General features: G+C 47.4%; 1 protein-coding gene across 1 annotated transcript; it reads left to right on the top strand.

Moving 5' to 3' along the window:
• The first annotated feature begins 23,421 nt into the window (after nucleotides 1–23,421).
• On the top strand, nucleotides 23,422–23,790 carry LOC113879057 (sperm mitochondrial-associated cysteine-rich protein-like). Its single transcript, XM_027520302.1, has one exon. It carries the CDS (start codon nucleotides 23,422–23,424, stop codon nucleotides 23,788–23,790), a length of 369 nt encoding a protein of 122 aa, XP_027376103.1.
• Nucleotides 23,791–24,517: the final 727 nt, after the last annotated feature.

The raw sequence follows: 24,517 nt of genomic DNA, 5'->3' as shown, positions 1-24,517 counted from the left end.
ATATCGGGGAGTGGGGACGGTGTATGTGAGAGGACAGAGAGTCTTTAAAGAACTGACTCACGTGATTGTGGGGGTTGGGAAATCAGAATTCTGCAGGGGAGGCTGCAGGATGGAGGTCTAGGAAAGAGTTGATATTGCAGCTCAAGTCTAAAGACTGAAAGCAAAAGCCGTTTTTTCTGGAGGACCTCAGTCATTTTTTCCTTAAGGCCCTCAACTGATTGGATGAGGCTCACCCACCTTACAAATCTGCTTTACTCAAAGTCTACTGATTTAAATATTCGTCACATCTGAAGGCAAAATGCAGGCTGGTATTTGACCTAACTTCTGGGCACCATAGCCTAGCCAAGTTGACACATATAATTATCCATCCCACTTATCTACTTGCCGATTGGTAGAATTTTTTGGTAGTCTCCAGTTTTAGACCTTCATGAATAAACATTTTCTACAATTCTTATTGTGGAGATTTACTTTCACTTTTCCATTTATTTTCTAAATACTTTCATTATTTTTAGGAATAGAATTGCCATGCTATAGAGTAGTTATACATTTAACTTTACAAGAAATTGCCAAAACATTTTCTAAAGGAATTGCCTTATTTTAAATCCTTGCCAGCAATATAGGAGATTTAAGGTTACTGCACATCTTTGGCAAATACAATGTCATCTGTCTTTCTAGTTTGAACCATTCTAGTGAGTGTGAAGAGGAGTTTCTGTGTGTGTGTGTGTTTAAAGCTTAGGCTAGTAGCGTTAGTCTCTCAGTTGTGTTTCGTCTCTTTGCGACCCCATGGGCAGCAGCTCACCAGACTCTTCTGTCCATGGAATTCTCCAGGCCAGACTACTTGAGTGGATAGACATTCGCTTCTCCAGGGGATCTTCCTGACCCAGGGATCGAACGTACGTCTCCTGCATTGCAGGTGGATTCTTTCCCGTCTGAGCCACCAGGGAAGCCCAAAGCATAGGCTGCGTAGTCATAAACTCACAAAAGGAAACCCATCTACTTTTAGTTTCATTTCCACAGGGGTTCAAAGGTGTTAGAAGGGAGAGTGAGTTTTGTGGGGTAAACAGAAGGATCACTGAGTGCAGTGTGGAAGCAGGGAGACTTTCTTTTGGTGTTAAGAAAACACTTGACAGTCCCAGTTCCCCTGTACGGGGCAAATGAGCAGTCTGGGGTATTTCAGTGCTGGGCCAGAGGTTTTCCTGTGGCCACTTGCTAAAACAAGGGGAGGTTAACAAGGGGCTTCATTGAGGCCAAACTGCCAGACTGGTCCCTGCGTGTGTGTGTGTGTGCGTGCGTGCGTGCGTGCGTGTGTGTGTGTGTGTGTGCGTGCGTGTGTGTGTGTGTGTGTGTGTGTGTGCGTGTGTGTGTGTGCGTGTGTGTGTGTGCGTGTGTGTGTGTGTGTGTGTGTGTGTGAGATGGGTGGGGGCGGGGAGGCTGCTGTGACCCACAGCTTCTCCATCAGCAGTTTGTTACAGTCCACCATCAAATAGTTTTGCATTGTATGAATATACAGTGGTTTGTTTAGCCACTAACAGACATGCTTATAAGAAAACTCAATACACAGGCAACACATCTGTTAAGCTAGGAGGTGTTCATTTATATCATGAAGGAATTCTGCAATCTCAGAAGAGCTGTCACAGAGATCTTTTAACTAGGGATGGCCACAGACGCTCTTAAAATGTAGATCTGATTACGAAAGGTCAATTTGCCTTGTTTTTAAGCTAAAGATTGTCTCCATATATTAGGGCTCTCTACCAGAAGGCTCAGTAAAATGCCTTTTTAGTGTCCTATAGCTTACTGGTGCTCACCATGCATTGAGTATCACCACCCTCTTTCCTGGGAAAAAAATAGACAATTTTTAAAAATGTGACTGCTAAATAGTTTTCTCAAGAAATTCTCATCAAGATCCATGAGCACGTTTCTTGGAAAGAAACTGTTCACTTTACCACAGCATGGAGAACATGGAAAGCTTGCAACGTTCCTATGGGAATTTTCGGTACAAGACCGTAGCTTCTTGTTCTTTAATACTTGTGCTCAAAAATAGAAAGGACCCTCACTGGGCCCTTTCTAATGAGACAATGGAACCATGACTCATGTCCTCTCTGCCCGTCTTTCGGTCTCAGGACAGGCTCAGAAGGAGACAGATGCTTTTGTTCTTTGAGGCAGAACCCCTGTTAGATGGGGAAGCTGTGTGCTCTCCTGTCTTTTAGGGGAAGTGAGGGAAGGAAGAACCCCCACAGCTGAGGGCTGACATGAGGGAGGCCCTGCTTGAATGTCGCTTGGTCTCATTTGACTGGACGAGAAGGGGCGTAAGAGTAACCCTTTCCTGGTCCCTGATACGTTGACAGGTTTCAACTTTGTCCTGTAGTTTATTTAAATCAAAATTAGGCCTCATTGAAATAGAGGGTCATCTCTGATTTTAAAGCATGCGAGGCATAGCCCCTTGATGGAGCCTCTTACATCTGTCTGTGATATTCATGACTTCTGAGCACGTGAAGGGGCAGCAGCATGGAAGATCTCACCGTGCTTCTAAGTCCCCAAGTAGAGATGTTCCTCTATTAGGATTATTCTGGGATAAATGGCCACATTTAGATATCATTCTTTAAAAGTTAAGAAACTGTTCCACAATATTATTTTCTATCCTATGCCAGTAACTTGTACTTATGTGTGGTATGTGAGAGCATTACAAAAAAAAAAAATCAATAAATGTGTCCCAAAAATGTGCGAAAAATCCTATAAATGGAGTTTATAAGTGAGAACTGGATCAAGTCAAGAGTCTGCTTTTGGGAAAAGATGCAGAGACGTGATGAATCAGAGCCTGAGGAGCGCCAGCCTGAAGAACAGCATTTCCTGTGCCTCCAGGAGCCCCAGCAGCTGGGACATCTCAGATCCACAGGCTGTGGTTTGTGAGTGAAATCTTCATGTTTAAAATGGCCCCTATCCTCTCATTCAAACACAGAATGTGTTCACAGGGGAAGACAGGAAAGAAGTGGTAGTCCCCGTATTTAAGACACATACAAGAGGTTAGATTGGACTTTTGTGTAAGAAATTTATAGAACACAGTGTAGTGTAGGGTCAAAAACCAGACAAGCTTGCTTTATACTCAGAAAAACAAAGTGAAGTTAGTTTGAAATTATTCCTTCAAGGTAAGTATGGGCCTATTTCAAGCTTTTTGTTGTTCTTGTTCAGTCATTAAGTCATGTCTGACTCTTTACCACCCCATGGACTGAGGCCTGCCAGGGTTCCCTGTCCTTAACTGTCTCCCAGAGTTTGCTCAAATTCATGCCCATTGAGCTGGTGATGCTAGCTGACCATCTCATCCTCTGTCATCCCCTTCTCCTGCCCTCAGTCTTTCCCAGCATCAGGCTCTTTTCCAATGAGTTAGCTCTTCGCATCAGGTGGCCAAAGTATTGGAGCTTGAGCTTTCATGATCAGCCCTTCCAATGAATATTCAGGGTTGATTTCCTTTAGGTTGGACTGGTTTGATCTCCTTGCAGTCTGAGGGAGTCTCAGAGTTTCTCCAACACCACAGTTTGAAAGCATCATTTCTTCGGTGCTCAGCTTTCTATATAGTCCAACTCTCACATCCATACATGACCTCTGGAAAAACCATAGCATTGACTATATGGACCTTTGTTGACAAAGTAATGTCTGCTTTTTAATATGCTGTCTTGGTTGGTTATAACTTTCCTTCCAAGGAGTAAGCGTCTTTTAATTTCATGGCTGCAGTCACCATCTGCAGTGATTTTGGAGCCCCCAAATACTGTGAATTATATTAACTTTTATTGATATTAAACCAATAGAATTTTGGGGGGATAAATCCCACTTGTTTGTCGTGTATGACATATATGATGCTGGATTTTGTTGCTACCATGTTGTTGAGGATTTAAAACAATGTATACTCATCTCACATGCTAGTAAAGAAATGCTCAAAATTCTCCAAGCCAGGCTTCAGCAATATGTGAACCGTGAACTTCCTGATGTTCAAGCTGGTTTTAGAAAAGGCAGAGGAACCAGAGATCAAATTGCCAACATCTGCTGGATCATGGAAAAAGCAAGAGAGTTCCAGAAAAACATCTATTTCTGCTTTATTGACTATGCCAAAGCCTTTGTGTGAATCACAACAAACTGTGGAAAATTCTTCAAGAGATGGGAATACCAGACCACCTGACCTGCCTCTTGAGAAACCTGTATGCAGGTCGGGAAGCAACAGTTAGAACTGGACATGGAACAACAGACTGGTTCCAAATAGGAAAAGGAGTTCGTCAAGGCTGTATATTGTCACCCTGCTTATTTAACTTATATGCAGAGTACCTCATGAGAAACACTGGGCTAGAAGAAATACAAGCTGGAATCAAGATTGCAGGGAGGAATATCAATAACCTCAGATATGCAGATGACACCACCCTTATGGCAGAAAGTGAAGAGGAACTCAAAAGCCTCTTGATGAAAGTGAAAGAGGAGGGCGAAAAAGTTGGCTTAAAACTCAACATTCAGAAAATGAAGATCATGGCATCTGGTCCCATCACTTCATGGGAAATAGATGGGTAAACAGTGGAAACAGTATCAGACTATTTTTGGGGGCTCCAAAGTCACTGCAGATGGTGACTGCAGCCATGAAATTAAAAGACGCTTTTCCTTTCCAAGCAGGAAAGTTATGACCAACCTGCAGCTGCTGCTGCTAAGTCGCTTCAGTCGTGTCCGACTCTTAGCGACCCCATGGACTACAGCCTACCAGGTTCCTCCATCCTAGAAGCATATTAAAAAACAGAGATATTACTTTGCCAACAAAGGTCCATCTAGTCAAGGCTATGGTTTTTCCAGTGGTCATGTGTGGATGTGAGAGTTGGACTATGAAGAAGGCTGAGCACTGAAGAATTGTTGTTTTTGAACTGTGATGCTGGAGAAGACTCTTGCAAGTCTCTTGGACTGCAAGGAGATCCAACCAGTCCATCCTAAAGGAGACCAGTCCTGGGTGTTCATTGGAAGGACTGATGCTGAAGCTGAAACTCAAATACTTTGGACACCTCATGCAAAAAGTTGACTCATTGGAAAAGACCCTGATGCTGGCAAGGATTGGGGGCAGAAGGAGAAGGGGACGACAAAGGATGAGATGGCTGGATGGCATCACCGACTCAATGCACATGAGTTTGGGTGAACTCCGAGAGCTGGTGATGGACAGGGAGGCCCGGCGTGTTGTGATTCATGGGGTTGCAAAGAGTCGGACATGACTGAGCAACTGAACTGAACTAAACTGAACTGAACCAGTGATGCCATCTGGGCCTGAGCTTTTCTTCACGGGGCTTTAGTTACTAGCTCAATCTCTAATTGCTATAGGTCTGTTCAAATATTCTATTTATTCTTAAATCTGTTTTGTTAATTTGCATCTTTCTGTGAATTTGTGCTTTGCTCCAAGTCAGCTAATTGTAAGAAAGCACAGAGTAACCTGACTTGAGGTGGTCAAAGAGGGACTATCTTAGTCCACTTGGGCAGCTATAACAAAATATCATAAACTGGGTAAAAAATTATTTGTGATAGTGCTGGAGAATGGGAAGTCCAAGATGGAGGTTCCAGCATTGCCTGGCCTGGCCCTGGTCTGCTTCTGGGTTCTGACTTCTCACTGTGTCTGCACATGGCAGAGAGCAGAAAGGAGCAAGCCCCCTCTCACCTCTAATGAGTACATTAATCCCATTCCTGAGGGCCCACCCTCATGACTTCATCTGTTCTTATAGATGCAAGGACCCAGCTCCTAACATCACACTGAGGGACAACTATGATACTTGGATGAGGGATCAAGTATTAGTCCATAACAAGCATCTTTATCACTCTTTAAATACTGTCCGTGCTAAGAAGTTTGTGAAATATACTTTTTTATTTTCTCCATTCCGAATAGGAAAGCCAACATCCAGATTATTTAACATCCACTGAAACTGATGTAATGGTTTGCTACTTCTCCCTGTTATATAATAACACTCAAAACCTCTGGAGCTTTACTGGGAATATATCTTTTCGCTAAATTACTTCAAATTGCTCTGTTTTTTTTTATATTTCCCTCTGTTTTCCAAGTCACTGAAACTTTCCACTTTAGATCCATTAAGCAAAATAACCATGACTACAGAAATCTTTCTAGAGTATTACATGCTTCCTTGATTTAAAGTGGGATAGAAAATCATTCCTCTTGTTGATGACTTCTGGGCATCCTGGCCGCCGGGTCCGTTCCTCTCTCTGTCTCCTCTGCTTGGCGCTGCAAGCCCCACGGATCCACGTTTGCTTCCCCAGATCCTAGTCCATCAGAAACTGGCTGGGTGCAGCCTTGCCAGACCCTACGGGTGGAGAGCCTGGGGAGTGGAGAAAAGGGAAGAGCCAGCTTAGTCTTCGTGCGGTCTGCTGTCAGCGGCAGTAGCACCGTGGTAACCCCAGCATCTTAGGAAGACCCTCCAAGGTGAGCTGCAGCTCAGCTCAGCTCCACCCTCTCTGCCAGCACCTGCAGGCGTGGGTGCAGAGGCTTCCTGCCATGCTAAGCTCTACATCCGCCCGCCAGCTGCTCCCTCATCTGTGCAATGGTTTCCCTGCATTAAATTCTCTGGCGCTTTGTAGATTCTCTTTTCAATGACCCAGGGTCATGCACAAGAGCAAAATCTCTGTCCTGCGTCACACTAAGCAGGGCCTGTCTGTGACTGTTTCCCTGCCTCAGAGTTATACTTTGGCTAATATTCTGATTGCTACCAGTGTGTCTCTTTAAAGCATCCCAGGATATATGCCTGCTTAGCTGGATGGAAGACGCTTCATTATGGTGGCTTGGGGACTCTCAGAGAAATTTTACTACTTTTATGATGTGAATGTTGGCTTCTCCAAACAAATCAGACATATAAGGAAATGATGTCAAATTTAATAGAAAAAAAAATGTTCTCTTTCCACATGGAGGTCTCCTTTTAGGTTAGTTTGTGCTCTTGGCCTCTCTTTTCTACCCACTTACCCCTCCCAAAGAGAGAAGGCATGAATGCTGTGATTCGCAAACAGGAGGAAAGAGGAGGCCCGTTCTGCTCGCCTACCCTTTTTATTTGGAAATGTGTCTCAAGCAGACGTCTGCGCTCTGATCTTCCTTGTTGTAGGTTTTCAAGGGCAGGGGAAGCGGAGGGTTTCTTCTCAGCCGGTAGCTGGTTGGGTTTAATTCAAAGCTGCTGAATAGGAATCCCTCTTTTGCCAGAGATGGAAGCCGCTCTGTGCAAAGAGCCTTCTGAGTTGTAACAGCAGCTATTTCATTCTTCGTCTCTCTGCCTCCTAGCTCTTCCTCTTAACACACGCCAAGTGTAGAGACAGGGGAGACGTTTGTTAACTCTTTCACCCTGTGTATGGTTTGCAAAGCAAATATTTCATTTCACATCCTCACTGTGCATGTTTAATTTTCTCAAGACAGAATCCATGCATTCCTTACTGGGAATATCAAACAAAAGGGATTTAAAGATTCTGCCAATTCCTAAAGGAGAAAAGAATCTCTCTTTTGTTGGCTGTGTACCTTTAAAGCATTTCTCAGTAACATTAATTTAAAAAGAAAGGCCTATATGAGAAAGGTACACATTATTGTTTTATCCAAAATACGAGAAAAGGAGATGCTGAATCTTCCTATGAATTAAGCTTTCAGAGGACAGGCAGTGTGCTCCTTTGAATCTTTCTCAGTTCCTAAAAATGTGTCATCATGGAGCCCATGCTATGCTGTGTTCAGTCACATCTGACTCTTTGCAACCCCATGGGCCATAGCCCAACAGGCTCCTCTGTCCATGGAACTCTCCAGGCAAGAATACTGGAGCAGGTTGCCATTTCCTTCTCCAGGGGACCTTCCCGATCCAGTGATCCAACCCATGTCTCCTGCATCTCCTGCACTGGCAGGCGGGTTCTTTACCACTGCCCCACCTGGGAAGCCTTATATGAGAATGGTACACATTATCGTGTTATCCAAAATATGCGGTTTCATCCTTTTCATCCAAAATTTGAGAAAAGGCAATGTTCAGTCTTCCAACTAATTACACTTTCAGAGGAGAGGCAGTGTGATGCTCTGAATCTGCTTTTAGTTCCTAAAAATCCAGTGGTTGGCATTACAGAGTCAGAGTATTTGAAAATGGTGCCAAAAGCGCGAACTTTTCTTCCAGATGTTTTCATGGTTTTGTCTGAAAGAGGGCACATTTGGACGGGGCCCTGAACCAACCATCACAGCATCTTCTTGAGCTGGTTTGAATGCCCACTGAGAAAGGCAGAAACAGGCCTTGAAAGGGTAAGTGGTTACTGGAAAAGGGCAGCTCAGCCTTGAATCTTAGTCTGACTTATTTATCTAGCCCAGAGAATTTACACTTACAGGAAACAATAAATAATAAAAGGCATGGAGATGTATAAAACAATTCTGTCCTGTTGCAGCATGAGCAGAATTGATGGCAGTTCTCACCCTGAGTCCTCTTCTGCCTGTACCCAGCAGCTGTATTGGGACAATAGCATTTAGATCCTGCCCTTGTTAGATGAACTGATGCTTTTGAACTGTGGTGTTGGAGAAGACTCTTGAGAGTCCCTTGGACTGCAAGGAGATCCAACCAGTCCATTCTGAAGGAGATCAGTCCTGGGTGTTCATTGGAAAGACTGATGCTGAAGCTGAAACTCCAATACTTTGGCCACATGATGCGAAGAGCTGACTCATTGGAAAAGACCCTGATGCTGGGAGGGATTGGGGGTGGGAGGAGAAGGGGACGACAGAGGATGAGATGGTTGGATGGCATCACCGACTCGATGGACAAGAGTTTGGGTAAAGGCTGGGAGTTGGTGACGGACAGGGAGGCCTGGAGAGCTGCATTTCATGGGGTCTCAAGGAGTCAGACACGACTGAGTGACTGAACTGACCTGAACTTGTTAGAGGAGAGCAGACATTCAAGGGCAAGTTCCAAGATAAAGCTAATACTAAAAAATGTGCCTTAGGTTCTAAAATAGACATCTTGATCATCTTTGATTCTCTAAAGGGAAAACTATTAAACCATAGTAGACTTTAGAACGTCTCCTCACTCCCCCCAAAAAACATCTATCTCCTGATTTCTAGAAAACGTGTTAGCCTCTGTGGCCAGTGTGCATCTTTGCAGATGTGATCAAGGATCTTGGAATGGGGACGTTATCTCAGATGATCTGGGTGAGCCCTGAATGCAATCCCAGGTACCTTTAGGGAAGGGTGGTCCACGCACTCTGAATAGCATGAAGCCATGTGACCAAGGAGGCAGAGAGTGGACCCACATGACCACAAACCTGGAAATGCTACAGCTACCAGATGCCACAGGAGGCAGAGAGCAAACCCTCTGCCGGAGCCTCCAGGGGTGCAGCCCTCCTGACCTCCTGAGTTTGGTCCTTGTTTCTGATTTCAGACTTCCGTTCTCCAGAGCAATCAGAGAACTTCACGTTCTTTCAAGCCACCAAGTTCATGGCAATTTATTACAGCAGCAACAGGAAACCACTGTGTACATCACAGGTCCCTGTCTATGCGCCCAGGTGAAAATGCCCCGCGCTCTCCCTTTGGACTTCCAGGGCCCACGGAGGCGACTCATCTTCTAAACGGCCAGGAGCACACACAGTCCCCTCGCACGCACGGTGAGCGCCATCCAAACCTGTGGGCTTGACTTGTCTGAAGTAAGTGCTGAACACAAAACAAACTTGGTTTGCCTGAATTTGAAATGCACCACATTGGCCAAAGTGATGGAAGAAAATCATGTGATTTTTTAAAAAGCTACTAACTTTTTTCAAAAAGCCTAATTCTTTTAGGCCATAATAAATTGGGTGTGTGAGCAGTATGTATGCTTATGCACACATACACATATATATATATGAAGTTTCATCTAAAATGTTAACAAATATGTAGTTAAAAATGCTATAATTTCTATTTTAATAGAAATTTTCGATTAAGTGCTTTAATTTCCCTTGCTTCCCACTATCCTCATTCAAACCCAAGAATTCTACACTCTATGTAGACATAGCAAAACTTAGGAGAATTTTGTTTATTCATTTACCTATTGGTTATAGGTTAAGGTTAAGGTTAAGAAGATGTGGAATATATATGAAATGGAGTATTAATCTGCCATAAAAAGAATGAAATAATGCCATTTGTAGCAATATGGATGGAGCAAGAGATTGTCATGCTGAGTGATTAAGTCAGACAGAGAAAGACAAATATACAGTATCACTTACATGTGCAATCAAAAAAATGATACAAATGAACTTATATACAAAACAGACATACATCCACAGACAGAGAAAATAAACATTTTTAAACTATAATCTGCTATATTCCACATAATTGTCAAATAGAAAAGAGATACATGCTTGTTTTCTCAAATAACTTCAGAACATTCAACAAAACAAAAGATCACAATTTGTGCAAAGCATTGACTACCATGCTAAATCTTCCCCGTAACCGTGCATGTGTTTTTATTTTTTTGATTCATTTATTTTCAGTTGAATGATAATTGCTGTACAACATCGCGTTGGTTCCTGCAATACATCAACAGGAATCAGCCGCAGGTATGCGTATGTCCCCTCCCTCTTGACCTCCCTTGCACCTCCCGCTCCAGCCCACCCCTCCAGGTGGCCACAGAGCATGGGGTTTGAGCTCCCAGCAACACGCAGCAAGTTCCCACTGGCTATCCATTTTACATGTGATCCTGTATACCTTTCCATGCCACTCTCTCCATTTAAATGTAAGCTTATCATTTAAAGTGGAAATGAGTGATTTCTCCCTGCATTTTGTTTTCCCCAAATCTTTCAGTTTCTTTTTTTCCTTTGTGCTGTGTATAGTATTTACTTCTCTATGCTAATCTCAACTTGAAATCTCTATTTATCCTTTCTGCATTCAACAGAAGCCGTCATCCGGGGGTTTGAAGGTCTGAGGGTAGCAACTAATTAACAGCATGTCATTTGGCGTCCTGTCTCCCGTAAATGCCAGGTCCATGTTTTATGGGATTTTAAAAAGGTCCAGGGAAGTATGTTGGATGGAGGTCAGCCTCCTGAATGAAGGCGCGGTGGCAGAGGCCCAGAGAAAATCCAGGAGTGATTCATGGCGTGCTCACACACCGTGTGGGGCTGGCAGAGCAGGAGACACTCTGCTAGCAGACTGGAACTAAATTCTGAGACGCTCCTGCGCTGCCAGGAAATGTCATCACAGCACTTTCTAAACAAGCCATGGATTGCATGTCAGTGTCTTTTGGTTGAAAGTACAGTAGACTTTTTGGCAGGTTCCAGGAGGTCTCTTTAGATACATCTTTCATTTTCTATGTTTGTGTTTTTGTTTTTCTACAGTCCCACTGATGCTTTTGAACTATGGTGCTGGAGAAGACTCTTGGGAGTACCTCGGACTGCAAGGAGATAAAAGCAGTCTCAGATAACACCAGAATATAGAATACACTATATCCATCTCCCATAAACTATAGGGTCTCTAGTGACATAACACTATAAATGCACTTCTTTTTGCAATGTTTGTTTAATTTCTGCTGGAAAATGCATCTTTCTCACTGTGACTCTTTTTTCCTTTCCCTGACAAACAAAAGCACTGACACCAGTGTCCTGGGTGAGGTCTTCAGGATCCCAAGTGGGCAGCGACCCCAGCGCCAGATGGAGACTTCTCTCACCAAGAGAGTCCAGGGACCCGTATGTCCTGTTCTTCTTGATCATCTCTGCAGTTATGTGACAGCAGGATGCCATTGTCCCATTTTGAAGGTGAGACCCTGCACTGTAACCATGTCATGTGGCTTTTCCAGCATCCCACAGAGTGAAAAACACGGTTAGAACATCAATGCAGGGTCGTCTAACTCCTGGTCTTCAGTCTCTTCCGTAAAAACACCTAGATCCTACTGGTGGCCAAGAAGGCATTTTGCTGTCTATTTCCACATTTGCTAAATAGCTTTCTGGGTACCTCTTATACATGGGTTGTTTTTCAGTCACTCAGCTGTGTCCAACTCTGCAACCCCATGGACTGCAGCACACCAGGCTTCCCTGTCCTTCATCATCTCCCAGACCTTGCTCAAACTCATGTCCAATGACTTGGTGATGCCATCCAACCATCTCATCCTCTGTTGTCCCCTTCTCCTCCTGCCCTCAATCTTTCCCTGCATCAGGGTCTTTCCAAATAAGTCAGTTCTTCGCATCAGATGGCCAAAGTATTGGAGCTTCAGCTTTAGCATCAGTCCTTCCAATGAATATTCAGGATTGATTTCCTTTAGGATGGACTGGTTGGATCTCCTTGCAGTCCAAGGGACTCTCAAGAGTCTTTTCCAGGACCACAGTTCAAAAGCATCAATTCTTTGGTGCTAAGCCTTCTTTATGGTCCAACTCTCACATCCGTACATGACTGCTGGAAAAACCATAGCTTTGATTATACATGGGGCACACTGATAAGCACTAGAGAAAATTCAATAACACATTTGTTCACAGAACACATGGCCAGTAAGCACTTATTAGGCACCTTAGGTGTGCCCAGGACTGGAATAGGTTTGAGACCATAGAACTCTTGCCCTAATAGAGCTTATGCTTTTCTGCAGGTGGGGAGCAAAATGGGAAGCATTAAGTCAATAAAATTGTGTCCATCAGAGTCAAGTGTTATGAAAACAGAAACAGCAAAAAATTGACCAACCAACAAGCAAGTAGGGTCAGGAATGTGACTTGGTGGGTGGTGGTCAGGGGTGATGTGGCATACGTGAACAGGTGACCCACGAGCACCATGGAATTAGTGTCTATGCCTATGGACAGAAACAACCGCAAGGAAGGAAGCCAGTCGTCAAAGTAAACATGAGCCCTGAGCAGTGAGCGGTGGGAAGGTCCAGCGACTGCAGGGCAGGACCAGGGTGGAGGGGCTGCCCTTGCAGAGGCCGAGGGGAGCCCGTCTGAGCTGGGGACCTAAGAGCAGAGCTGACCACAGAGAAGGAACCAACCAAGCCTGGGGGAGGCAGGCGCGTCCGTCAGAGTCAGTGGCGGGTCCAGGTCTGAGTAGGGAAGAACTTGGCTCATCCAAGGGCCCGAGAGGAGTCAGTGGGGCTGGGCAGCAGGCATGGGGTGGAAGGCGGCCCAAGACAGTGTGGAAGAGACGAGCGTGAGCACAACTTGGGCCCTGGGGACAGCAGAGATATTCTGGTTTATCCTAAAGCCAACGGGAAGCGTGGGAAGCAGCTTCATCTGGGTTGTGTCTGCATGCTAAGTCACTTCAGTCATGCCTTACTCTTTTCAACCCCATGGACTGTAGCCCGCCAGGCTCCTCTGTCCAGGGGATTCCCCAGGCAAGAATGCTGGAGTGGGCTGCCTTGCCCTCCTCCAGGGGATCCTCCTGACACAGGGACTGAGCCCGTGTCTCATGTCCCCTGTGTCTCTTGTCCCCCGTGTCTCTTATCCCCCGTGTCTCTTATCCCCCGTGTCTCATGTCCCCCGTGTCTCTTATCCCCCATGTCTCGTGTCCCCAGTGTCTCTTATCCCCCGTGTCTCATGTCCCCTGTGTCTCTTATGCCCCGAGCCTCGTGTCCCCCGTGTCTCTTATCCCCCGTGTCTCGTGTCCCCGTGTCTCTTATCCCCCGTGTCTCGTGTCCCCGTGTCTCTTATCCCCCGTGTCTCATGTCCCCCGTGTCTCTTATCCCCCGTGTCTCGTGTCCCCGTGTCTCTTATCCCCCGTGTCTCATGTCCCCCGTGTCTCTTATCCCCCTGTGCCTCGTGTCCCCTGTGTCTCTTATCCCCTGTGCCTCGTGTCCCCCGTGTCTCTTATCCCCCTCTCTCGTGTCCCCTGTGTCTCTTATCCCCCGTGCCTCGTGTCCCCCGTGTCTCTTATCCCCCGTGCCTCGTGTCCCCTGTGTCTCTTATCCCCCGTGCCTCGTGTCCCCTGTGTCTCTTATCCCCTGTGCCTCGTGTCCCCCGTGTCTCTTATCCCCCGTGCCTCGTGTCCCCCGTGTCTCTTATCCCCCGTGCCTCGTGTCCCCTGTGTCTCTTATCCCCCGTGCCTCGTGTCCCCTGTGTCTCTTATCCCCTGTGCCTCATGTCCCCCGTGTCTCTTATCCCCCTCTCTCGTCTCCCCCGTGTCTCTTATCCCCCGTGCCTCGTGTCTCCTGTGTCTCTTATCCCCCGTGCCCCGTGTCCCCCGTGTCTCTTATCCCCCGTGCCTCGTGTCCCCCGTGTCTCTTATCCCCCGTGCCTCGTGTCCCCCGTGTCTCTTATCCCCCGTGCCTCGTGTCCCCTGTGTCTCTTATCCCCCGTGCCTCGTGTCCCCTGTGTCTCTTATCCCCTGTGCCTCATGTCCCCCGTGTCTCTTATCCCCCTCTCTCGTCTCCCTCGTGTCTCTTATCCCCCGTGCCTCGTGTCCCCTGTGTCTCTTATCCCCCGTGCCCCGTGTCCCCCGTGTCTCTTATCCCCCGTGCCTCATGTCCCCTGTGTCTCTTATCCCCCGTGCCTCGTGTCCCCCGTGTCTCTTATCCCCCGTGCCTCGTGTCCCCTGTGTCTCTTATCCCCCGTGCCTCGTGTCCCCTGTGTCTCTTATCCCCTGTGCCTCATGTCCCCCGTGTCTCTTATCCCCCTCTCTCGTCTCCCCCGTGTCTCTTATCCCCCGTGCCTCGTGTCCCCCGTGTCTCTATCCCCCGTGCCTCGTGTCCCCTGTGTCTCTTATCCCCCATCTCTCGTGTCCCCTGTGTCTCTTATCCCCCATCTCTCGTGTCCCCCGTGTCTCTTATCCCCTGTGCCTCATGTCCCCCGTGTCGCTTATCCCCCTCTCTCGTCTCCCCCGTGTCTCTTATCCCCCGTGCCTCGTGTCCCCCGTGTCTCTATCCCCCGTGCCTCGTGTCCCCTGTGTCTCTTATCCCCCATCTCTCGTGTCCCCTGTGTCTCTTATCCCCCATCTCTCGTGTCCCCCGTGTCTCTTATCCCCCGTGTCTCGTGTCCCCCGTGTCTCTTATCCCCCGTCTCTCGTGTCCCCCGTGTCTCTTATCCCCCGTGTCTCGTGTCCCCCGTGTCTCTTATCCCCCGTGTCTCGTGTCCCCCGTGTCTCTTCTCCCCCGTGTCTCGTGTCTCTTGTGTCTCTTATCCCCCGTGCCTCGTGTCCCCCGTGTCTCTTATCCCCGTGCCTCGTGTCCCCCGTGTCTCTTATCCCCCGTGCCTCGTGTCCCCCGTGTCTCTATCCCCCGTGTCTTGTGTCCCCCGTGTCTCTTATCCCCCATCTCTCGTGTCCCCCGTGTCTCTTATCCCCCGTGTCTCTTATCCCCCGTGCCTCGTGTCCCCTGTGTCTCTTATCCCCTGTGCCTCGTGTCCCCCGTGTCTCTTATCCCCCCTCTCTCGTCTCCCCCGTGTCTCTTATCCCCCGTGCCTCGTGTCCCCTGTGTCTCTTATCCCCCATCTCTTGTGTCCCCCGTGTCTCTTATCCCCCGTGCCTCGTGTCCCCCGTGTCTCTTATCCCCCGTGTCTCATGTCCCCCGTGTCTCTTATCCCCCGTGCCTCGTGTCCCCCGTGTCTCTTATCCCCCGTGCCTCGTGTCCCCTGTGTCTCTTATCCCCATGTCTCATGTCCCCCGTGTCTCTTATCCCCTGTGTCTCGTGTCCCCTGTGTCTCTTATCCCCCGTGCCTCGTGTCCCCCGTGTCTCTTATCCCCCGTGTCTCATGTCCCCCGTGTCTCTTATCCCCTGTGTCTCGTGTCCCCCGTGTCTCTTATCCCCCGTGCCTCGTGTCCCCCGTGTCTCTTATCCCCTGTGCCTCGTGTCCCCTGTGTCTCTTATCCCCATGTCTCATGTCCCCCGTGTCTCTTATCCCCCGTGCCTCGTGTCCCCCGTGTCTCTTATCCCCCGTCTCTCGTGTCCCCCGTGTCTCTTATCCCCCGTGCCTCGTGTCCCCCGTGTCTCTTATCCCCCGTCTCTCGTGTCCCCCGTGTCTCTTCTCCCCCGTCTCTCGTGTCCCCTGTGTCTCTTCTCCCCCGTCTCTCGTGTCCCCTGTGTCTCTTCTCCCCCGTGCCTCGTGTCCTCCGTGTCTCTTATCCCCCGTGTCTTGTGTCCCCCGTGTCTCTTATCCCCCGTGCCTCGTGTCCCCTGTGTCTCTTATCCCCTGTGTCTCGTGTCCCCCGTGTCTCTTATCCCCCGTGCCTCGTGTCCCCTGTGTCTCTTATCCCCCGTGCCTCGTGTCCCCTGTGTCTCTTATGCCCCGTGCCTCATGTCCCCTGAATCAGCAGGTCGGTTCTGCACCAGCAGAGTCACCTGAAGAGAAAGAGAGAGAGTGAAGTCAGTCAGTCGTGTCCGACTCTTTGCGACCCCATGGACCATAGCCTACCAGGCTCCTCCACCCATGGGATTCTCCAGGCAAGAATACTGGAGTGGGCTGCCATTTCCTTCTCCAGGGGATCTTCCTGACCCAGGAGTCGAAGCCGTGTCTCCCGAATTGCAAGCAGACTCTTTACCGTCTGAGCCACCACGGAATCCAGTGTCACCTGGGAAGTCCAGGGTCCGCTGGGGAGTCCCTTAAGCTGGGATGACATGATCTCACTTATGTTAGAGAAGGTCTGTTTGCTGCTGCATGAAGCCTGGGCCAGAAGGAGGGGAGGAGGGGACAGAGGACCAGCTAGGACCTTGGCAGTGTCTCTGGGTGTGTGAGGAAGTCTTGGACCATGGGCCCAGGAGATCAAAGGAGTGTAAGTGTTAGTAGTCACCTTGGAAGGTAGACCTACCTGACAGAGCTGGTCTGCAGCATGGATGTAGGAATCTCTAGCAACAGCATGTGACTTGCCCTTTTCTGGGTGGTGGCAGGATTTTTGCAGAGTCTGGAAAGATTTCAGAAGGAGGACGGAGGCTGCAGAGCTGGGAGGGGAGCCGGGTGTGCACCCCAAATGCCAAGGGGCTTAGAGAAGTAAAGAATCTCATGCAGGCAGATCTCCATCTGGTGATGGAGCGCATGCTCAGTCATTCAGTCGTGTCCGACTCTCTGCGACCCCGTGGACTGTAGCCCACCAGCCTCCTCTGTCCATAGGATTCTCCAGGCAAGAGTACGGGAGTGGGTTGCCATTTCCTCCTCCAGGGGATCTCACTGACCCAGGGACCTGCGTCTCTTGCATCTCATGTCTCCTGCATTGGCAGGTGGGTCATTTACCACTAGCGCTACCTGGGTCTGAAGTGAAAGTCGCTCAGTCGAGTCTGACTCTTTGTTACCTCATAGATGATAGAGTTCATGGGATTCTCCAGGCCAGAATACTGGAGTGGGTAGCCTTTCTCTTTTCCAGGGGATCTTCCCAACCCAGGGATGGCAGGCGGATTCTTTCCCAGCTGAGCCACCAGGGAAGTGCCCCCTGGGTATGGTGACTCAAATCGCTTTCCAAGCCCCATCCGAGAACTACCCCCGCCTCACGCCTGCCAGTTGGTCAGGCAGCGACGCTTGGAAGCCTCCAGGGAGCGTCTCAGCACTGTGACTTGTCCCATCTTTGGACAGCCTCCTTGTTGTCACACTGAGACAGGAGTTGCCATCAGGACTTGAACTTGGTGGACCTACCAGGCCCATCCGGAGCACAGCACAGAGCTGGTTCTGCACACGACCTTCCAAACAGGCAAAAGCAGCACTTCACTCTAAGCCTCTGTGAGCAGGTGGACGGCTGTCCCTGCTTCCACCCGCCCTCTCCCAGGCTCTCTCCCGCCACGCGCTCTGGCTGTGGTTTTCCAACTGTGCTCTGCTTGTTAAACACCCTCCCAGTGAGGCATCCGGAACTAATGCTGAGGTTCGGATGAGGCCAGAGAGGCCATAGAGAAAGGCCATAACTCCCTTCACCCCGGATGCTCTAGGTCCATTAATCCAGGCTCAGTCTCTCCTCCCTTTGATGACCACCCTCACCAAGGATGCACCCCGATCCTGGTCGACTAAGCCCCCTGCCTCCACACATCCCTCTCTAAGGCAGGCTCCTGGGCTCGGCTTCGGAGCAGCAGGTTTTGGACCCAGCTCGTCTCCCTGTCTGACAGCTGACGCCGTGATGGCATTCCTGGCAAGGCTTTGCTGGTGACAAGACCATGATGGGAACTCAGCTAATACAACTGCGCTCACAGTCTGCACTAGACCCAGAGTGGGCAGTTCCAGCACATAAGGAGCAGCAATGCTGATCTTGTCCAGGGACTTTGTGAGACGCAGGGCCAGGCAGGGTGCTGAGTGTGTGTGTGTGTGTGTGTGTGTGGATCAGGCAGGATGGGAGACCCTTCAAGTCACTCCATGAGGCAGGACCCACAGAGGTGTGCATTTGTCATAAACCATAGCAGAGAGCCTTAAGTACAGCCCTGAAACGTCAGGCTTCTATTCTGCAGGAACTCGAAAATCGTGGAACAAAGGATGAAAGGAGAATTTGGAAAGTTAACTGGTGGGAAGTTTGAGGATGAATTGAAGATAATGCAATTCACCTTTTTTTTTTTCAACAAATACCAGAAAGGAATCACTTAGGGGTAACTTGGGGTTATGTCATGGTAAACGACGATCATAACTGTGATGTGCTCTAGGTCTGAAATGAATCAGGAATTTAGTAACAGGGCAGCTTGAGAGGTAGGAGGAAGAGTTTTTCATGAATGTCATGAACAGCAGCAGAGAGGTGGGGGGCTTTGTATTAATAGGCTGAGGATGATGAAGTCAGATAGTAAAACAGTAACAGTGCAGCCATTTATCACAAGTGTTCCTTTTCAGTTCAGTCACTCAGTCGTGTCCGACTCTTTGCGACCCCATGGACTGCAGCACGCCAGGCTTTCCTGTCCATCACAAACTCCTGGAGCTTGCTCAAATTCATGTCCGTTGAGTCAGTGAAATGCCATCCAACCATCTCATCCTCTGTCGTCCCCTTCTCCTCCCGCCTTCAACCTTTCCCAGCAGCAAGGTCTTTTCCAATGAGTCAGCTCTTCGCATCAGGTGGCCAAAGGATTGGAGTTCCTTTTGCTGTCCATTAAATATGTAACACGTCCTCCTGGTTCAGAGCGTTTCCCTCTGATGCCTGGAGCCACTGATCCATTCCCGGCAACCCCTTCCCCAGCAGTCTTTAGTTTCTTATGCATGTCTCCAGTGTTCCTTTTTAGCAAAGCAGTCTTGCTCCTGTCTTCTCTGCTGTACTCGTGGGCTCCGTCAGAACAAACTACCACAGTCTGGGTGGATTAAACCACAGATACTTATTTTCTCACAACTCGGGAAGCTGACACTCTGAGATCAAGGTGTTGGCAGGGTTGATTTCTTCTGAGATTTCACCTTGGCTTGTAGATGACTGTCTTCTCCCTGGGTCATCACATGCCATCTCTTTGTGCCTCTCTGAGTCCTGGACTCCTCTTTTTGTAAGGAGACCAGTCATATAGATTTAAAGACCACCCATATAACCTATTTAGAGGTCCTAAGCCACCTCTTTAAGACCCCTCTGTCCACACACAGTCATATTCTCAGGTGCTGGGTGTCAGGGCTCCAACATACGGATTTTGGAGAGATACAGTTCAGCTCGAAATACCCACTCTCAGCTTCTTAGACTCTTGGAAGTAAGCAGACTGATAGTCTAGGGGCTTCCCTGGTAGCTCAGCTCGTAAAGAATCCACCTGCAATGAGGGAGACCTGGGTTCAATCCCTGGGTTGGGAAGATCCCCTGGAGGAGAGCATGGCAGCCCACTCCAGTATTCTTGCCTGTAGAATTCCATGGACAGAGGAGCCTGGCGGGCTAGAGTCCAGGGGGTCACAAAGAATCAGACGCGACTGAGCACAGCACCGCACCGGCTTCATGATGACAACCACCAAATGTTTCAGTTCAGTTCAGTCGCTCATTCCTGTCCAACTCTTTGCAAACCCATGAATCGCAGCATGCCAGGCCTCCCTGTCCATCACCAACTCCAGGAGTTCACTCAAACTCACGTCCATCGAGTCAGTGATGCCATCCAGCCATCTCATCCTCTGTCGTCCCCTTCTCCTCCTGCCCTCACTCCCTCCCAGCATCAGAGTCTTTTCCAATGAGTCAACTCTTCACATGAGGGGGCCAAAGTACTGGAGTTTCAGCTTTAGCATCATTCCTTCCAAAGAAATCCCAGGGCTGATCTCCTTCAGAATGGACTGGTTGGATCTCCTTGCAGTCCAAGGGACTCTCAAGAGTCTTCTCCAACACCACAGTTCAAAAGCATCAATTCTTTGGTGCTCAGCCTTCTTCACAGCCCAACTCTCACATCCATACATGACCACAGGAAAAACCATAGCCTTGACTAGCCAGACATTTGTTGGCAAAGTAATGTCTCTGCTTTTAAATATGCTATCTAGGTTGGACATAACTTTACTTCCAAGGACTAAGCATCTTTTAATTTCATGGCTGCAGTCACCATCTGCAGTGACTTTGGAGCCCCAAAAAATAAAGTCTGACACTGTTTATCCATCTATTTCCCATGAAGTGATGGGACCAAATGCCATGATCTTCGTTTTCTGAATGTTGAGCTTTAAGCCAACTTTTTCACTCTCCACCTTCACTTTCATCAAGAGGCTTTTGAGTTCCTCTTCACTTTCTGCCATAAGGGTGGTGTCATCTGCATATCTGAGGTTATTGATATTTCTCCCAGCAATCTTGATTCCAGCTTGTGTTTCTTTCAGTCCAGCGTTTCTCATGACGTACTCTGCATAGAAGTTAAATAAGCAGGGTGACAATATACAGCCTTGACGAACTCCTTTTCCTATTTGGAACCAGTCTATTGTTCCATGTCCATTTCTAACTGTTGCTTCCTGACCTGCATACAGATTTCTCAAGAGGCAGGTCAGGTGGTCTGATATTCCCATCTCTTGAAGAATTTCCCACAATTTATTGTGATCCACACAGTCAAAGGCTTTGGCATAGTCAATAAAGCAGAAATAGATGTTTTTCTGGAACTCGTGCTTTTTCCATAATCCATCGGATGTTGGCAATTTGATCTCTGGTTCCTCTGCCTTTTCTAAAACCAGCTTGAACATCAGGAAGTTCACAGTTCACATATTGCTGAAGCCTGGCTTGGAGAGTTTTGAGCATTACTTTACTAGCATGTGAGATGAGTGCAATTGTGCAGTAGTTTGAGCATTCTTTGGCATTGCCTTTCTTTGGGATTGGAATGAAAACTGACCTTTTCCAGTCCTGTGGCCACTGCTGAGTTTTCCAAATTTGCTGGCATATTGAGTGCAGTACTTTTACAGCATTATCTTTCAGGATTTGAAAGAGCTCAACTGGAATTCCATCACCTCCACTAGCTTTGTTCGTAGTGATGTTTTCTAAGGCCCACTTGACTTCACATTCCAGGATGTCTGGCTCTCGGTCAGTGATCACACCATCGTGATTATCTGGGACATGAAGATCTTTTTTGTGCAGTTCTTCTGTGTATTCTTGCCATCTCTTCTTAATATCTTCTGCTTCTGTTAGGTCCATACCTTTTCTGTCCTTTATCGAGTACATCTTTGCATGAAATGTTCCCTTGGTATCTCTAATTTTCTTGAAGAGATCTCTAGTCTTCCTCATTCTGTTGTTTTCCTCTATTTCTTTGCATTGACCGCCAAGGAAGGCTTTCTTATCTCTTCTTGCTATTCTTTGGAACTGTGCATTCAGATGCTTATATCTTTCTTTTTCTCCTTTGCTTTTGGCTTCTCTTCTTTTCACAGCTATTTGTAAGGCCTCCCCAGACAGACATTTTGCTTTTTTGCATTTCTTTTCCATGGGGATGTTCTTGATCTCTGTCTCCTGTACAATGTCACGAATCTCATTCCATAGTTCATCAGGCACTCTATCTAACAGATCTAGGCCCTCGAATCTATTTCTCACTTCCACTGTATAATCATAAGGGATTTGATTTAGGTTATACCTGAATGGTCTAGTGGTTTTCCCTACTTTCTTCAATTTAAGTCTGAATTTGGTAGTAAGGAGTTCATGATCTGAGCCACAGTCCTCTCCTGGTCTTGTTTTTGCTGACTGTATAGAGCTTCTCCATCTTTGGCTGCAAAGAATATAATCAATCTGATTTCAGTGCTGACCGTCTGGTGATGTCCATGTGTAGAGTCTTCTCTTCTGTTGTTGGAAGAGGGTGTTTGCTATGACCAGTGCATTTTCTTGGCAAAACTCTATTAGTCTTTGCCCTGCTTCATTCCGTATTCCAAGGCCAAATTTGCCTCTTACTCCAGGTGTTTCTTGACTTCCTACTTTTGCATTCCAGTCCCCTAGAATGAAAAGGACATCTTTTTTGGGTGTTAGTTCTAAAAGGTCTTGTAGGTCTTCATAGAACCGTTCAACTTCAGCTTCTTCAGTGTTACTGGTTGGGGCATAGACTTGGATTACTGTGATATTGAATGGTTTGCCTTGGAAACAAACAGAGATCATTCTGTCGTTTTTGAGATTGCATCCAAGTACTGCATTTTGGACTCTTTTGTTGACCATGATGGCCACTCCATTTCTTCTGAGGGATTCCTTCCCGCAGTAGTAGATATAATGGTCATCTGAGATAAATTCACCCATTCCAGTTCATTTTAGTTCACTGATTCCTAAATGTCAACATTCTAGGAATGTTTAGGAATCTAAAATCTAAAATGACTGAGCGACTAAGTACACAGCACAGAGGCTAACCCAGATCCAGGAAAGCACTTTTTCTGGGGAAAGGCTCCATCAGGATACTGAAGACATCAGATCAGGGGTTGGCCACACCGGGCTACTCAGTCGTTACACGGGCTCACATCCTCCAGGTTTGCACTGTAAGGCTTTAAATTGTGCATTGGCCTGCTGCCTTAGCACCCCCACAAACAGGCTGTGAGCGCCCCTGATGGGTGACCGGGTCCACAGGGTTCGTGAGGCTGGCCTTCATCACAAGTTCCCTTCCTGTCCTCACCTGACTCTGACTAGTGACATTCACACACACCTTTTTTTTTAACTTTTTTCCCAGTCAAGTTAAGCTTTTATTTCCTTCATTGACGTTCAATACTTAAAATAGTTACACAAACTGCAGAAAGAGAGTTTTAATTAATTTAAAGATGTTTCTTATGTGAGTTTGCCTAAATTATTTCTTCCACTCTGGAGGGAGAGTTCCTACGGGCCCATACTGCTTAAATTCTATACAAATATAAAAGTACTATATTGTAAAGTAATTAGCCTCCAATTAAAATAAATAAATTAATTTTAAAAATAAATAAATTAAAAAAAAAAACTAAAGACACAAGATCACTTGAATCCCTACACCACCAGCAAAAGAAAAAGTACAATCCACCAAAAATATGTCAATAACTTCTAAAATAATAGTCACCATTTAAAATAAGCTTTTCTATGAGACACTGTGTTAAATATGTTACAATTTGTTTTGCTTTTGTATTCCACACTGACCCGCAAAAACATCCTTGCCCACAGGGCCTCACTCTTGGCCCCCACCTGCCAGATGCCCCTTCTGCATGGTCCCCAGCGCACCCTGCTATGCCCTGCTATGCCCCAGCATGCCCTGCTGTGCCCCAGTGTGCCCTGTTATGCCCCAGCACGCCCTGCTGTGCACTGCTATGCCCCAGTGTGCTCTGCTATGCCTCAGCGTGCCCTGCTATGCCCTAGCACACCCTGCTGTGCCCTGCTATGCCCCAGCGTGCCCTGCTATGCCCCAGAGTGCCTTGCTATGTCCCAGCACGCCCTGCTGTGCCCTGCTATTCCCCAGCGTGCCCTGCTGTGCCCTGCTATGCCCCAGCGTGCCCTGCTATGCCCCAGAGTGCCTTGCTATGTCCCAGCACGCCCTGCTGTGCCCTGCTATTCCCCAGCATGCCCTGCTGTGCCCTGCTATGCCCCAGCATGCCCTGTTATGCCCCAGCACACCCTGATGTGCCCTGCTATGCCCCAGTGTGCCCTGCTACACCCCAGCATGCCCTGCGGTGCCCTGCTTTGCCCCTGCTCTAGGGCCTATGGGTGCTATAAACCTCTCACTCTCACGCACCTCTTCACACGTCATCCTGTGTCTGCTCCTAACTGGATCATGCAGGCCCCCGTATACAGTAACATAACTGTTCCTCATGACACAGTGTCCAACTTCTGTTTAAGGATGTCATTTTGGAACTTAGGAGGAAGGAAACTCTTTGGTCACCTAGTACTCGGGGTGTTCTTCTCATAACTGGAATTCTGTATATATTTCTATTTTCTTTCTTGCCTAAGACATCCATAGGCTTCTAAACCCCATCTAAAATGTATTCATAGAAATAAGGCCAACTCTCATGTGAACTTTGTATGCCTTTTCCTTAGTGTTTTTTTTTTTTTTTTGCTTTATACATATTTTACTATTTTAACAGATATTTCTTTTAGGCAGCCTCAAGTATTCTATGGAAAGAGATGTGATACAAATAATTATATGTATATATATATATATAATATATTTATATTAACCAACTTAGTGAAGTATCTACTTCCCTCTAACATCAGCTGTTTAGAATACTTGAAATTGTTTGCTATCGTTGGTAGCTCAGCTGGGGTGACTTGGTTCTTCACATCTGGGAAACTGTTCCATCTTATAAATTCTTAAGAGATTTTCTAGAGAGTTCACAGTCTTTGGATATC

The sequence above is a fragment of the Bos indicus x Bos taurus genome, chromosome 20 (genome assembly GCF_003369695.1).
Source record: "Bos indicus x Bos taurus breed Angus x Brahman F1 hybrid chromosome 20, Bos_hybrid_MaternalHap_v2.0, whole genome shotgun sequence".
Taxonomy (NCBI): domain Eukaryota; kingdom Metazoa; phylum Chordata; class Mammalia; order Artiodactyla; family Bovidae; genus Bos; species Bos indicus x Bos taurus.
This window is presented reverse-complemented; position numbering and strand designations above follow the sequence as displayed.